The following is a 16,592-nucleotide window of genomic DNA, read 5'->3' as shown; positions in this document are numbered from 1 at the left end:
TATTCTATTAAGCTATGAAAATAAAAACAACCAGACAGTTTTTCAAATTCAACTCTTTTATTTGCTTGAGTTGAAGGTGTACAGTTTTGTTCTTTTAATGTATTTTGTATGGTGACAGCTCCATACAGTTGTCCATTAAAAAAAAATTCACCTGTTCAAAATTTTAGCGCCGGTTGCTTTACAACGCATCAGATGTGTCCCGACACATCATCCCAGTAACGCTGAATGACTTTCTTGTTCCTGCACTTAATCAAATGTGTGAAGACTACTCTATACTTGTTAGAGAGGGGGGGTTTACAAACTAAAAGAGGCAGCCACAACAGTCATTTAATATGCCCCAGAAAGTGCAAGGACATGCATGACAATCTCCAAGTGCATTCTGGGAGGAAGTGGGATTACTGCTTGGAGTGCCCAAAAATGATCATTGTAAAGACGGGACACACTCAGAACCTTGAGTCATCAAACACATCTCAAGGGAACGACTGCGGAGGTCTGAAAACGACTTGCTTGCTAACTCCCATACACACATCTACATCATGGACATCCCTGCTAACTACGCTAAATCTACCGCATCGTATTGCACAGAAAACAATGCAATGACGTACAGGAAAAAAAAAATGAATTCGAAACAGTACTTCTGAGCTACATGTACATTACATACAACAAATGCATTTGCACTTGGAATAAATAAATAAATAATATATACAGGACAAAAGTAAATCTTCCCTCAATGTTTTGTTTGTGTGATATGCATACTGGAGCCTCCAAAACGTGTTTGCGTACGTACTGTACGTGTGTGAGAGGTAGAACGCAACTCTGCCACAGAGAGGACTTCAAAAATCAGTGAACTAAGTAAGGGCACTTAAATAATATATATTAAATACCAGACATCTACGAACAATGTCCCTCCCACAAAAAAATGCACAAAATTCATGATAATACTAATTTTGGGGCCAGTGAGTTTGGCCTGTATTGGAATTACATTCACCCTGTTCTTGAGTCGTGAAATTACAGCTAAATAAGCAAACATGTTAGATGTACAGTATGTTGGTTGCAGTAAAAACTGAAAATCAATGCGATGGAGAAGAAAAACTACAGAATTAGAACAGCTGAATCGAAGCAAGTGTGCATTAATATCCACATTGGAAAAAAAAGTCCTTTAACCGTTAACAGCGGATTCATTCAAATGTCTCCCCCCGGCCCCGCCCCACCCCCAAAAAACAATACAAAATGCCACATCAGCATTTCAAAAATATATTAAAAAAATAACAGTGCTGTGCTAGCTGTGAGCCTTCCCACTGTCTCGCCGGAGCTAAAAAAAAAAAACCGAATGCTGAATTTCCAACGCCTCCCTTTCGTTACAAACATAGCGTTCACGTCAAAACATACTCTCTATTCTCCTCAGCAAAAATACAATAATAATGGTACAATTTAAAACCACAATCCTTTACAGTAGTATCGGGCAATAACAACAAACTGTACATTGAAATCGCAGCTCTACAAACTAAAGTGAGAACTTCCATTGGCCTCGAAACCTTCTCATCTCAAACACTGCTTAAGGTGCACTGATGAAAGGTTATGCTTGAATAAATGTGTGTGTTGTGTTGTGTAGTGTTATCTGCAACACGCCAGAGCCCCGAGAGAGGTGTGGCTATCCAGACTGCTGCCTGTTTCCGAGGTCACCGTGGGGTCGCTGCTCGGGTCAGTGGGCTCTGTGGACATGGATGACACATCGTTGGCTGACGAGGAGGAAGATGAGGAGGAGGAAGGCTGAGGGGGGCTGTCGATCACTGCTGCACCTGTGCTGCGAAAAACACGTCAACGCGTAGGTTTCATCGGAGCGGAGATGCTGCCACCACTGGACCACAGTTACTGCACGTCCAAGTTACACATTATAGCACTCCCTTGACTTATGAGTTTCATTTGTTCTATGATCGCGCCCGTAACTCAAAGAAACCTCAGCACCACTGCTCCCTCCAAGCTGTGCGCAACCGCTGTGGTCTCAGTGCGCAGACTTTCTGCGTTGCGTACAAAAAGTAAAAATCCAAACTGAACTGAAAGTATAACATACAACCATGTACCGTAATTTCTGGCCTCCAAGCCGCGAGTTTTTTCACACACTTTCAACCCTGCGGTTTATGGTTATAAGACTCACCCAGTACATTTGTAAAGGAAATACCATTTGGCACATACATACAACGCAGTTGTGTAAAAGCCCCAAGTGCCCACATTGAAACCGACATTGAAAAACGAGATATTTACAAAGAAAAACGGTACACAGAGAGGTTAACGCTAACGCTAGCGCCACCGCGCTATCAGGGCCGGTTTAAAAAAAAACTACCAGTAAAAATCACTGAGACACAGCTGTAACACACTAGTGCAGGGCTAACAGGGCTGGACCGGTAAAAGTCACTTCCTTGGCACATATATTCCACTTGTCTCATTCTTACCTTTTCCGCTCGAGTGCCCCCTTGCGCCTGTTAGAAAAAAATGCACAAACTATCCCCATCACCGCATAAACCACAGGGTTGAAAGCGTGTGAAAAAAGTTGCGGCTTATATGCTGGAAATGACGGTACTTTGTTGGGGGAGAGCGGCAAAGATTTGAGAGGAAAGGACACTGGTAAACAAATCGAATCCAGAGAAAGTTAAAATTCAAATTGACAATGTTCTACTAGCCATCCACATGAATGCATCTCTGCTGTTAGTTCAACAAATTCACAATCACATGACAAAGTACTTGAGCATACCAGAAAGTTGACGTGGCAAAAATTATGCCTTTGAATTTTTTTAATTCAGTCTATCAAATACTGCAGGATGAGACGCTGTGTAATCTTAGAATTCCACCTTTGTACCACCTCATCATGCATGAAAGCAGACAATAGAGTGCACAAAAAGCTAGCTCTGTTTTTAAAATACAAGGAGCAAAATAAGGTTCCCCATAAAACTGTTTGGCAGTATCATTCAGATGTCAGCGTGCATTGCTCAAGATATTGTATAATAATTCAGTTTTATACCAAGAAAAACAGATGGGGGACATAATTATGAGTTTAAAAAATGAAATATATATAGGCTTTTAAATTTATAGTTCATACTTTATAGTTGGCTTGGTTTGGATAGCAATTGATTTTTTTATGTAATTAAAAGAACATAAGTTTGTTGGCATTCTCATTATAGATTTGTAAAAACGCAAATAAAATTGTTCGTAATAAAAGTGAGCTGTGGGAATGTCAATGCTGTAAGCTGACTCTTTTAATAAGCCATGTAACTTCACTGCCTGACCACAGTGCGCACGTCCGATGTCGCTCACGGTGAGCAAAGGGACCGCTCGGGGCATTTGCTCAGACACATAAAAAATTTGATGGAAAATTGCACAGCACCACGATAAAACGCATTGTACTGATAGAATCTCTCGACCTAAAGTTATAAAGATGACTCACCTAGAGGAGACGGCTGTCCTCGGATCACTCCATTTTTTGACCACTCCTCCCAGTCACTCACTTCCTTATAGATCAGCCCTACATAGGGGCCAAGCAGAGAGGAAGAACTGATTAGTACTTGATACCATCTGGACCACTGCCGCTCTTTCCATCCACCCCGGTGTGTCTTGCATTCTACACGCTCCAAACAGCATCATGTTTCTAATTTGGACGGAGGCGTGTGCTGGAGTGACGCTTCTAAAACGAGTGTGGGGTCATTATCACCTGGTAGGGTTCAACATGAGCTCATCTTGGACGCTCAAAAGAAAAGCGATAAGTCCCCCGCAGTAACTCACCCCCGCCCCCCCACCCCCCACCCCACAGAGGACACAAAAAATATTCAAGCCCATTTATGCTAAGACACTGGTAAACAGAGCACAGTGACCCGATTTGGACTTCAACCAAAATGTAGAATATAGCTGAAACTTAATGTCTAATGACTGGCCCACCAATTACTGACCAGAGAAGCTTGCCCAAAAACTATTGGGCTGGTCTGTTATGTCTGTCAGGCACTGACAAAGGGGGACTAATACCGTAATTTCCGGCCTACAAGCTGCAACTTTTTTCACACGCTTTCAACCCTGCGGTTTATGCGGCGATGCGGCTAATTTGTGCGTTTTTTCTAACGGCCGCGAGGGGGCACTCGAGCAGAAAAGGTAAGAATGAGACCGGCAGAATATATGTGCCGAGGAAGTGATTTTTACCGGCCCTGTTAGCACTGCGCTAACATTAGCGCAGCGCTAGTGTGTTGCTACTGTGTTACTGCCGTGTCTCAGTGATATTTACCAGTAAGTTTGATTTTAATCAGACCTGTTAGCACTAGCTTTAGCACGGCGCTAGCATTAGCAATAGCACTACGCTAGCACTGCACTAGCGTTAAACTCTTTCTGTGTACTGTCTTTCTTTGTAAATATCTCGTGTTTCAATGCGGGTTTCAATGTGGACACTCGTGACTTTTACACAGCTGCGGCGTATGTATGTACCAAATGGTATTTCCTTTACAAATGTACTCGGTGAGGCTTGTAAGGCTAGCGCTTTGCAGGCTGGAATTACGATATAATATACCCTATTTAAGTTTGATTTGACATGCCAGTATGTAATTATTTTACAGTTGCGAACACATCTATATTATTTTCAGTTTATAAAGTTTTTATGGTGGCGACAGTACTTTCGAGCAGTAAATGAATAGACTTGACATTATTTCCTATGGGAAAAATAGTTTGGAAATAAAATAACCAGCATGATGGGATGGTTTGTGTTTGACTTTGGAGAGTCCACCGCGTAGTGATCAACATGCCCGCTTCAGAAATGATCTATTGAAATCATTTATCACACGGTTCTGCCTGAACCTGACAGCGGTGGAAAGAGTTTTGAAAAGGTGATATCTGACCTTTCCACTCTTCAACTGTGTGCTCCCTCTCATCCAACTGTTTGTCGAGGACTTTGGGGGGTGGCTGAGGCGGAAAAATAAAATGGGCTCAAAACGAATAATCCAAAAATTAAAAACAATATAACAAATGGGTGCTGTGCAGTAATACACACCGCTTCCACTTCAGCCGGGTCGTACCAAACGTTGATGTAGGGGTGCTGCAGGGCCTCATCGACAGATATGCGTTTGGAGGCATCGATCACTAACATCTTGGATAAGAGGTCTCTCGCCTGGCTCGCTGGGGGGAAGAAACAAAATACTATTGATCACATGAACGTGCAGATTTTTGCTTTGATAAAAAACCACCGATGCGCTGATGGCAGTCGAAAGAAAAAAGCAGTACCTTTCAGTTTGTTGTGATCGGAATCAGCAGGGAAGAGAACATCCGGGAAGAGTTTCTCAAAGGTGTAGCCAGCGTAGCGTGGCCTGTTTTCCACATACGTTCTTACCGACTGGTTCAGTTTCATGAGGAAGTCCTGAGATGGAGTGCCCAGCTGCTCAATGACTTTGTTCCACTGGTCAATGTCTGACGTGGTTGCATTAAGGAAAAAAGAGCTACGTACAAATTCATCGCACTGCCGCACACACATCATATTTACTCAAATATTATGTTTGGGCTGTAATATTTATTCCACTCCAGATGGGGGAGGCTCATTTAGGGCTGTAGCCTTACTTGTGCATTACATTTGTAGATTTTTCTGGTGGGAATTATATTAAATAGTATTACTGATGTGCATCATTACAATTTATGTCAAGTCAAGCCTGAGCGGAAAGTAAAAAAGAAAAAAAATACTTTTTGAGGAATGGCAACAAACAAGGCAGATTGGCCGGAACAAATGAGCTCTGAAACATAAACATGTGAGGTGTTTGCAGCAGACTCTGGTAAAAAAACAATCTGGGTTAAAGACGGACTCTCCTCATTACGTAATCATCTCTAATCCTGAACAGGGAATTTGTTTACAGCACGCGGTGAGTCTCCAGAATTGAATTAATCTGAGAGACAGTTGAGGTCAAAGGTTTAGCTGCTTAGGTGCTCCTGTTTTGGTCAGCAATGGCTTTAGCAACAGCATTCATGTGGACTACTAGCACATAAAACCAAACTACCGTAATTTCCGGCCTACAAGCAGCGACTTTTATCACACGCTTTCAACCCTGCGGTTTATGCGGTGATGCGGCTAATTTGTGCATTTTTTTCCCATTGGACGCAAGGGGGTGGTCAAGGGAAAGGTAAGAATGAGACAGGTGGAATATAGGTGCCGAGGAAGTGACTTTTACCGGCCCTGTTAGCGCTGCACTAGCGTGTTGCTGCTGTGTTCCTGGCGTGTCTCAGTGATATTTACCAGTACGTTTTATTTTAACCGGCCCTGTTAGTGTTAGCACTAGCATTAAACTCTTCCTGTTTGCCGTCTTTCTTTGTAAATATCTCGTGTTTCAATGCGGGTTTCAATTTGGGCACTTGCGGCTTTTACACAGCTACGGCGTACATATGTACCAAATGGTATTTCCTTTACAAATGTACTCAGTAAGGCTTGTAACCAGGTGCGCTCAGTAGGCCGGGAATTACGGTACTACTTTAGTTTCAAGTTTTACAATTAAATGCGAGTGTGTGTGGATAACAGAATTTAAGAACTGAAATATCAGCACAGTCTTCAATAGTTTCTAAATGCTGTATTCTGAATAGGAATGTGTTAAGTTAAGCGGATGATGGAGGCGACGACTAAATAAATGGCTCATGGCACAACTCCACAATGTTGTGAGCATCCAGGTTTATGATCTGGGCAGCTACTCAACTCTTTCTCTTCCCGTGTTGCAGCATTTCTCCATAGGAATCCCATTTACTTTGTTTTAAAAAGCACTACGCTGGACATCAATCGAAATATACTGCTACAGTAACATTGCCTCCTATTGTAGTATGACAATGTAATTTGGAACGAGGGACAGTCAGAGTAAAAATGTAGATGTGGATGGCAAAGGGTGGAAAGGTTGTCAAGGCAAGTTGGACGGAATGGTGTCGGATCTGCTCACGCTGAATGAAGCGATGACGCAGTGGAGCAAAAATGATGGGGGAAGGATACGATCAGTGCCGGGGAACAAAACACTTCCCCTGATCATCTCGGCCACGATGCAGCCCACTGACCACACATCCACTGCGGGTGGACATGATACAGGGGGAGGACATGCAAACAAAGGAGTGACGTTAAATGAATAAAACTTGAAAATATAAGCAAATGAGATGAATGAAGACTTTGACAATGGTGTGCAGTAATGACAGCCGTGCAGAACATGGAGGACGTGTTAGACAACAGAAATCAACTATTATGCAGCAAAACCTATGCTTAGACAAGGGGAGAAGTAATAAAATGAAGAAAATTTGAATCAATATAACTAAATGGAGAGGTTGATGATGGTGTAGTGGTACACACGCCTGACTTTGATGCGGGCAGTGTGCGAGCGATTCCCGTTCAGTGACGGTTTTGTTATCTGCCCTGCGACTGACTGGCGACCAGTTCAGGGTGTAGTTTGCCTTTTGTCCAAAGTTAGCTGGGATAGGCTCCAGCCCTCTCACGACTCTTGAGGATAAGCAGCTTGGAAAATGGGATGGAATCTTAATAAGTTATAATACCTTATATCAGGGGCCCCCAATAGCTGGTCCGTGGACCAGCACCAGCCCATAAGGTGTTTGTTAGGGGCTGCACGGAAGGAATGACCAACTTGTATAATTTACTTAGCACTACGTTGTTGCATGTAAAATATATTTCATTTTGAGAAATCTGAATCATCTTTATTTGGTAAGTATGTCAAAAACACACAATGAATTTTTCCCTAGTAGTTGACCGGATGTTCACTGCAATTGCTGCACGCAGCAATTGAGTCAAGACTGCACAGATAGCTGTCGCAATTCCATTTACCCTCCCAGCTGACTCGCTCCGGGTGGCGGAGAATCGAAAAGAATGAATCATTACGCAAACGAATTTAGTTCATTACATTAACTGAAAAGAGTCGTTCTTCCAAATGAAGCATTTATGAACAAAACAAAGACCTGACGAGCCAGAACACAAGCTTACGACCGAAAAGAAAAAGAAGGTCCTAAAATCACTTGTGCGTTATGGTGAGTTGTCTAAGGTTTGGGACCACAATTTTAAAAAAATTTCAGGGTTAGGGGAAAAATACTTGAAGCAAGTGAAATTCTCTTTCAGAGAAATTGCCAGGCAAGAATTACGATCTTTGCAGACAAAGAACAAGCATATTAAAGGAATTTAATATTGGTTATAGATTTTTCAGTGTTAGTGTTGACGTGAAAAAAGTACATGAGTTAAAACACTTGACAAAGAATGATGAGAAGAGTTGTGTGAAGAGACAAATAGAAAGCCACAAGGATACAATCCCGTCCTGGGAAAAGGATTTTATGGCGAACCATTTCAGCCAGTATACAGCCCACAGACCAAATGTCCACTAGTGGTTAACATATCCAGTAAAGAGGTGAGAGGAACAAACGGCAACACATTAGACTGATGCTGGTTAGTGAGCTCGGGGCACATTTCAACTTCTATGGGACACACTAGAACTAACTGGGGCCGAGGCCAGTAGACATACCGTTGGCTTGGTAGCCCATGCCTAAGATGACTTCGGGTGCTCTGTAGTAACGCGTCACCACATAAGGCGTCATGAGGAGGCCCGTTGCGGCTGTTCGAGCCAGCCCGAAATCCAAAATCTTCAGTGTGCAGTCTGACTTGACCACAATGTTGCTGGGCTTGAGATCCTACAGGGAGCGACCGACAGTTAGTCAACAACGAGAGACAATCAGAAGAACGACAGTTGTAGTAAACCACCTGCTGGCATCTTCTAGTGCTTTTATACTACGTACGTATAGCAGTGATTCCCAACCACTATTATCCAATTTAACATAATTGGTCTGAAATGTAATATTTACTTGAAATAATGCATTTTTGCTCATTTTTTCATTTATAGTGAAAGGTAAAACAATGAAGTACTCTTCCACTAGATTGCAGAAGATAGAATTAAACTGTTGCCATTCATCCAACAGAATAATAGCTTTGTTTTCAGCATAACAGGCTCATATTTCATACTGCAGTATGTTTGTGAGTTCATGGACCCAAGGTGACTGTTATTTCAGTATACAGTGTATAATTCAAGGTGCTTTTATTGTCAATTCTTCAATATGCGTGACACATAGAGAGGATTGAAATTACAGTACTCAAGGGCTCACAACACTACAAAAGACCATACATATACACACGGTATGTACGTGCTATAACTATTGTTCAACAAGGTCAGATGGATGGTTGTACACAATCACGATGTAAGTGGGGGTGTGGTCATAACCCAAATTTGTAGGCAACACTTAGCTTGCCGTAGGAAACTCATAATTGGTTTTGTCCTCTTTCTGAAACGTGCTAAGATGTCACTAGATGCTACCCAAGCCCTCTCTATATAAGAAAGTTATTTAGATGAGTAATCGCTCCAAGGTGGTATGGTGATGTGATCCAGCTCACCTAAGAAATAAGCTCTCTATGTCGGGAAGGAGCTAAGTTTAGCCTGGGTTGTCAGTGGAAGTTGCTGAGAGAGTTTGCCACATGCATGTACATGCACACTGACTGTAAACTACAATAGCCATCGATTTTTAAGGGTAGCATTATAGATTGCGTTTGAAATGATAGTTAAGTCTTTATGGGATCAGGGTTCGTGGTATATATGTTTAAACTATGGCTACGGACAATGAAAAATATTTTGGGGTTGGGGGGGGTCAAAAAATTGCTGTTCTTTGCTGGTGGTGGCAAGGCTCGGTCCCTTTCCAAATAGCAAGGGCTTACTAGAAATGGGAAAAAAAGCACGATCTGGTAAAGATCTTAGCTCACGTGAATCCGTCTTATGAATGACATTGAATTTATGAGAAAAAAATGCCAGCATGGAAAAAAATGAATCACCCAGGAGGAGAGCAACAGGAGGCCATTCATCTAAAAATGGGCCAGCTGCATCTGTCAAGTATTGCCTTGGATTCAAGGGCACGCTCACACTGCGCAGCTTCTATTGTACCAAGCTTTGGCAAGTATTGGCAATTCACGCCCCCCCACGATTCCGCATTGTTGCACCCTTCCTGACTGTGTGAACCCCAAGATTCATTCTCCTGTCAGAAAAAAACAGGTCTTTTGAGATTTTTTTTTTTATCTCGGTCAAGGAGATCAGGCAAAACATGTCTACGAAGAGTGGCTGCTTGGAAGGCAATATTTCCAATTCAATAACATATTTCTATGAGCACCACCCATCACTGCTTAACAGATTAAGGATTACAACAATAATTCTGTCTTAAAACAAACATTTTCAACCAGGTAGAAGCATTATCATGTAAAAAATTGGTAAAAGAAACACCAACTTTGCTACCGAGCCAGATAATTAGCCAACTGGCACAGCTAACATCAAATCATTTCTGCTCTATTACCTCACAAAGGTTGAAAGAACAGAGGTGTTATACACTCATTTTCTTAGCAATAAGTACTTATACTTAAATTAATGAAATTATTTTTTTTCCCTTTTTATCAACATCATTCTAGCTGCTTATTTTGTTGGCAATGACCAATAAGAGTGAGGAAACGCTTTTGGGCTCGCTTGGGATTTTTACCATGTGAAAAGCAATTGATCCTCATTTTAACCCCATCAGCACATTAGATTTAGAGACCTACACTATACTTAAGACCCTTTTGCGCAGCGTTCACCAAAGGGTAAAGCACAGCCATGCCATATTTGTCCCTGGTTGCTCAGGAAGCAAACAGGAAGTGACCCAGTGCCTCATCCCAATTGTTCAGATGTGAAGGAGGCTGCAGTTTGGCAATTTGGATTTGACACCTTTATAAAGAAAAGCCTTGGTTTTACTTTTAATGAGAAGGAGGAGGAGAGAAAGGAGATGAGCTTCGGGCAAAACATGCTCCCTGGACCAGCAGGCGGCACCATACGGCGTCCCATCGGTGCACCGCAGCAGGCACAATGAATTGGGTTGTCAACGGCTTTGCTGTGTGCACTCTGAAAAGCGCTCTCAGCGTTCTGATCGGTCGACATTTACCCTGTGAATGATGCCAGCGGCGTGGAGGTGTTTGATGCCGCACAGCATTTGATAGAGCAGATAAGAAAGCCTCTCGTGATCCAGTTCCATCTGAATGACCTGGCACAGGTTGGCATCCATCAGCTCCATGACCAAGTAGCTGAAAAGGGATGAAATGAATCAAGAGGTACATTAAATTGCGATGCTTTGCTAAATTGCACAAATGTGCTGAATAAAAAAAAAGAAAATGAGCCACTTACACATCTTGAAACTCTTCTAATGATTTTTGGGGTGTGAAAACATTTAATAAGCCGATGATCTGTGAGTGGGAAAGACAAGAATTACTATAGAAATTTGAATTCACAATAAATTACATTTGATCCTGTCTTGTCTCAAGGATAGAAAAATTGTACAGACCCCCGCACAACACAATGAATTATTGCAACTTCAACTATTCCAGCTAATTTTCACCCTTATGTATCCTGGATTTTATCACATTTATTATTCATCAAATCATGCATCAAGTGTACCGTTGGCTTTCATTTTGTGGCTTGTTTTTACCCGTTTCTAAAGCACTAAGTGGCAATTATCACGAATAAATGGCAGGAGGACACGTCATAAATCCATTTGCATACGTACATTTTTGTGATTGACACATTTCATGAGGACGAGCTCTCTGAACGCCCTCTTGGCATGCGTCTGGTTCTGAAAAGGTCGGCTCAGCTTTTTGATAGCCACATTTTTCTCAAGGACTTGATCATAAGCAGAGCTAAAGAACAACGAGGACACACAGAAAGAACTTAAGTCACTTCTGTTATAATACGGGAACAGAATAGTCTTAAAATCAAGTCTACATCAGGATTAGCGTTATTAAACAATTGTTTTTGTGAAATGATTTTTATGTCATGGAAGAATGTTGTCCCGAGAACATAATACAGAAACTGGATGAATGGATGGATGGATGGATGGATGGATGGATGGATGGATGGATGGATGGATGGATGGATGGATGGATGGATGGATGGATGGATGGATGGAGGAGGAGGAGGAGTGCCAAAGCGTGGATGGTGGAAGTAAAGCAATTTCCGTAATCTATATCAGGTGGTTCTTTTTGTATAACGCAAACTAATTGAGACTTGAAAAAAAACACTCACCACACAATTCCCTGTGCTCCGGATCCAATCGGTCTCAAGTTCTGGTAGCGCTTTAAGACCGTGAATGTCGAGTCTCCGACGTCGAGGCTGTAGAACTCCTTCTCTTTCTTATTTTTATTCATGGTGAAATCTTCAATCACTGCTCTCTGTGCATCCAAAAATGTCCTCTGCGGGCACATGAGACAAATTAAGTACAGAAAGGAAAGAAATGACACTCTGTGGAGCAAAGGAAGCAGTTTTGAAGCAAAGCTTGCGGCATAACAAACGGGAGTCGAGCGCAGCATTTATGCCTTGGCCGGTCAGCAAACCCGGTAAAATGAAAGTCTTGATATCATCGACAGTGACGGCCGAAGGGCAAAACGCCGCGGGGTCAGATCCATCACACCAAACGTCACTCGTACAACTCAGCTCAGTGCCTCTTTTAGCACAAAATTCATCGAACTGCCAGTTTGGATATAAAGCTTGACCTCAGCATGGTGAGCCTCAAATCAGCATGCATGTATTAGTTTTTGGGGTCCCCTGATGGGACAAGGCAAAGTTTGCAACAACTATTAAAATGGATTGATTAGATAGATAGATAGATAGATAGATAGATAGATATAGATAGATAGATAGATAGATAGATAGACAGAGACAGACAGACAGACACAGACAGACAGACAGACAGACAGACAGACAGACAGACAGACAGACAGACAGACAGACAGACACAGACAGACAGACAGACGACAGACAGACAGATAGATAGATAGAGATAGATAGATAGATAGATAGATAGACAGACAGACAGATAGATAGATAGATAGATAGATAGATAGATAGATAGATAGACAGATAGATAGATAGATAGATAGATAGATAGATAGATAGATATAGATAGATAGATAGATATAGATAGATAGATAGATAGATAGATAGATAGTAGATAGATAGATAGATAGATAAAAATCTGTCTACTAAACATGGCTTAGCTACATTTTAATGAACTTTTACACACATATGACACAAATAAGGAAGAAGACAAAAATGACCAACCTGCAGGAAATACACACGAGTATGAACGGCACAAAGAAACACAGAAGTGAAAATACTGCTTGTGCTACAACAAAATATGGAAAAAATAAGGTCCAGGGTGTAAGGATTTCACATTTATACATTCGGTGTGTGCATAGGAAGCCCTGCCACCATTGACAACAGCCAAAACCCATGACATTCTGGTTAATGAATTATTAATACATTGCTAGTGCAATTAATAAAGGGTTTATGATGACGTCAGTTTAACCCAGGAACATATTAAATATTTACAACTATCATTAATCCCTGTGGGAAAATTATGAATTATGAAACACACACTGGAGGTCAACCAGAACGCATTGTTTAAAATGTGACATTCCGTTGAACTTGCATTTATGCACGTTTATGCTTTTGTTGTTTGTTTGTTTCTCCCTTGAAAAAGAGAACTATTACAGTAAGTAAGTCAGATTGCTTTTGGTTATATCCAAAATCCAAGTACTTCCTTGACATCAAAAATGCCAAATTCCAACACTTGTGGGAACCCTGTAGTCTATCTAAGAACGCCCCCCCCCTTGCCTCCTTGCCACTTCTCCACTCTCGCCGACACACAGTCCATATGAGGCGAATAATTGCCAGAGAAAAATGACTCAGCCGTCTCCGTCTGTTCGCCCAACGTCACCAAGACGTCTGCAGCATCCGCCTCGCTCATCACATGAAAATAGACACTCTTGTGTAACACAAGACAACAATTATGCAGCAGTGCAGCACCGCAATGGAAGAGGAGCCTGCGCTACTACAACTATTACGACCGAGGTCATTTATCGTCGTTTTGAATAACGGGCAATCCGTCACACTGACTGAAAGTCAGGTTAGTGTAGGGAGGCAGTAGCAGTAGACTAACCTCGATGCTTCTCTTGATACGAATCCTCATTTGTACATACAACTGCAATGTATCTATCGATCTAACACATTTAAATGAACTCAACAGGGCAGCAGCCAAGTGAGCTCGACTCCGTGGACGTCTTTGCAGTGGGACATATATTAAATGCACGGGCCTGGCTTGCTTCCTGGAACGCACTTCCTGCTACATGCATCCGCCTGTAATCATTAGAATAATGACCTCTGCTCACAGGACGAATTGTGATGCGACAGTGGGGGTTTTCACACACATGCTTGGCAGACCATCATTGGCATCTGATCCCTCCCGCCAAGCAATTCTTATAATGTAACAAGGAAAAATCCCCGAAATATTCAACTAAAATATACTTATAAGAAGCAGAGGAATTTTTAAAATGGCTAAGGCTACAAGAGAGTTTCCAATCCCTAATGGACAAGAACTTGTACCTACTTACTGCCTTTTAGAAAGTAACTAGAATATGTAGATGACCACATTGTACTTCACGAGAAGTCCATGACAACATACTTGAATCCAAGATCATTTTGGCCACTTCTGGATCTCATTTGTTAAAACTATAACTGTATACTTGACTGTTTAAATGACTTTGAAGTTCAAATTCACGTTGTGGTTAACAAAATATATTGGCTATGACAATTGGCTGCTGGGGAAATTGTGTACGATGGGGTGAATATTCAGTACATATATGATGGTTCTCACATTTATAACGGCCCTCTGAGGGAAACTATGCTGTCGCTGTAGTTTGACACCACTGCAGTGTACTACTGTACAGGGAGTCCCGAAAATCCGGATAATTGACGGTAATGAGGAGTTAATGAAAAAAGTTTGCATCAGCCTTTGCCTAAAAAAATGGAAATCACACTGAAGATGTCAGTTGTTAATATTCTAATTCAATAAAAATGTGAGCCAACTTTGTCTCGAAAAGGTGCATTTTCAGCCTTTTGGGACACCCACTCCAGTGATTATGACTTGACATACACTAGATATTAATGGCATGATACACTGTTTGTGGTAAATGTTTTTTTTTTTTTAGAAAAAAAAAGGTCGTGCAAGACTTTTTATGATTCAAAATGAAAGAATACTGTAACGCTAAGCCACATATAATACCATCCATCCGCATTAAGATGAATGAGGAGAACGAACGGCCTCCTCTTCATCACCAGGATGAAGGGGGTGAGAGAGAGAGCGAGAGAGAGAGAGAGAGAGAGAGAGAGAGAGAGAGAGAGAGAGAGAGAGAGCGTTAACCTTGGCCACATGACCGCCCCCACCCCCAACGGCAGCTCCTCACAGGAGGCTGCAGGCAAACCGCAGCGGGACAACAGGAGCCATGCATGAGCACGCATAAGAACGCAAGACCGGGCACAGGAAGACATGCTAGCCCACGTAAAGACTCCCATGTCGGCATACAAATGGGCCTGCCTGTTTGACGGGCGATACTTCACGGGAGCGAATGCAGCGTGCACGGGAATTGGTTAAAAAGAAAGAAACCCCTTTAAAAATGAGAACAGGCGAGGATCTGGACGTCGTACAACAGCGGCTGAACACGTAAAATCAAAATGACATACGACCCTCCCCCCACAGCCAAACAATAAGCACGTCCGAGGAAGGAGCGGGAGCCGGAGAGAGGGGGGGTCTTGGATCCCGGTCTTACCTCGATCCTGTGAGCGCTAACGTGGATCCCCCGCGCTGCAATGAGCCGCTGGATCTTTCCGGAGCAGCGGGCTGTGCTGTGCGTGCTGGCCGCCGGTGAACACGGACTGAATCCGCTGGGCGCCTTAAAAACACATGACCTCACCCGAGCCGCTTGCCTACGTTGCCATCCGTCTGCTGCTAGTGACAGGCCGAGCAGCAGTGGGGGGGCGGGGGTGACACACTGCGCATGCACCCGACACCATACGTCACGACTCCAGAGACACACCCACCTCCATCAGCTCTTCCTTCCGCCTATCTATCTATCTATCTATCTATCTATCTATCTATCTATCTATCTATCTATCTATCTATCTATCTATATCTATCTATCTATCTTCTATCTATCTATCTATCTATCTATCTATCTATATCTATCTATCTATCTATCTATCTATCTATCTATCTATCTATCTATCATTTGTCATACAAAACACACTTTGCTGTGTACTGCTCCCTAAATGTAAAACAGTAGTACTAAATGCATATTAACCATCAATTCATTAGACGCTGTTATAAAATTCGACACCCCTGCATAATGTAATGAGATTCAATGTAAGAATGCTCCCCCACACACACAACGATTGCTTTACAAATTCAGTGGTAATGCTTACCTGTGTCAGAAAATGTAACAACAACGTTTAATGGAAATTGCATTATGTTCTTTGCTGTGCTAAACTAAAATCTATTGGGCATGCATGATTTCCACCCATAAGCATAAAGTGTCCATACTGCAAAAGTAATTCGGTACAAACAGAAAGACTGCTGACCATTTGCGCACATACGCACACACAAACACACTTTTGTGCAAGGTCACCGATACATTCAATACATCTGAAATACAGTACACTCTTTTT

The 16,592-nt window shown here is 42.2% G+C and overlaps 1 protein-coding gene across 3 annotated transcripts; it reads right to left on the bottom strand.

The window, feature by feature from the left end:
• Nucleotides 1–70: 70 nt before the first annotated feature.
• mapk8a (mitogen-activated protein kinase 8a) lies at nt 71–15,905 on the bottom strand. 3 transcript variants are annotated; one of them, XM_061837053.1, is made up of 12 exons: nt 15,698–15,905; nt 12,117–12,283; nt 11,602–11,731; nt 11,223–11,281; nt 10,984–11,122; nt 8,502–8,667; nt 8,289–8,360; nt 5,251–5,433; nt 5,021–5,145; nt 4,869–4,932; nt 3,440–3,517; nt 71–1,799 (listed from the first exon to the last, which is right to left on the bottom strand). In XM_061837053.1, exons 2-12 carry the CDS (start codon nt 12,236–12,238, stop codon nt 1,615–1,617), a joined length of 1,323 nt encoding a protein of 440 aa, XP_061693037.1. In that variant the 5' UTR covers nt 12,239–12,283; nt 15,698–15,905; the 3' UTR covers nt 71–1,614. The 3 variants fall into 3 exon arrangements, with proteins under 3 accessions (XP_061693037.1, XP_061693036.1, XP_061693035.1); XM_061837052.1 differs by lacking the exon at nt 8,289–8,360 and adding an exon at nt 6,983–7,054; XM_061837051.1 differs by lacking the exon at nt 8,289–8,360 and adding an exon at nt 6,983–7,054 and having other exon boundaries at nt 1,641–1,804; nt 15,698–15,830.
• Between the last annotated feature and the right edge of the window lie 687 nt (nt 15,906–16,592).

This window comes from Syngnathoides biaculeatus, chromosome 12, assembly GCF_019802595.1.
Source record: "Syngnathoides biaculeatus isolate LvHL_M chromosome 12, ASM1980259v1, whole genome shotgun sequence".
Taxonomy (NCBI): domain Eukaryota; kingdom Metazoa; phylum Chordata; class Actinopteri; order Syngnathiformes; family Syngnathidae; genus Syngnathoides; species Syngnathoides biaculeatus.
Note: the sequence above shows the minus strand (reverse complement) of the source record. Positions and strands in the feature narration are given on the sequence as shown.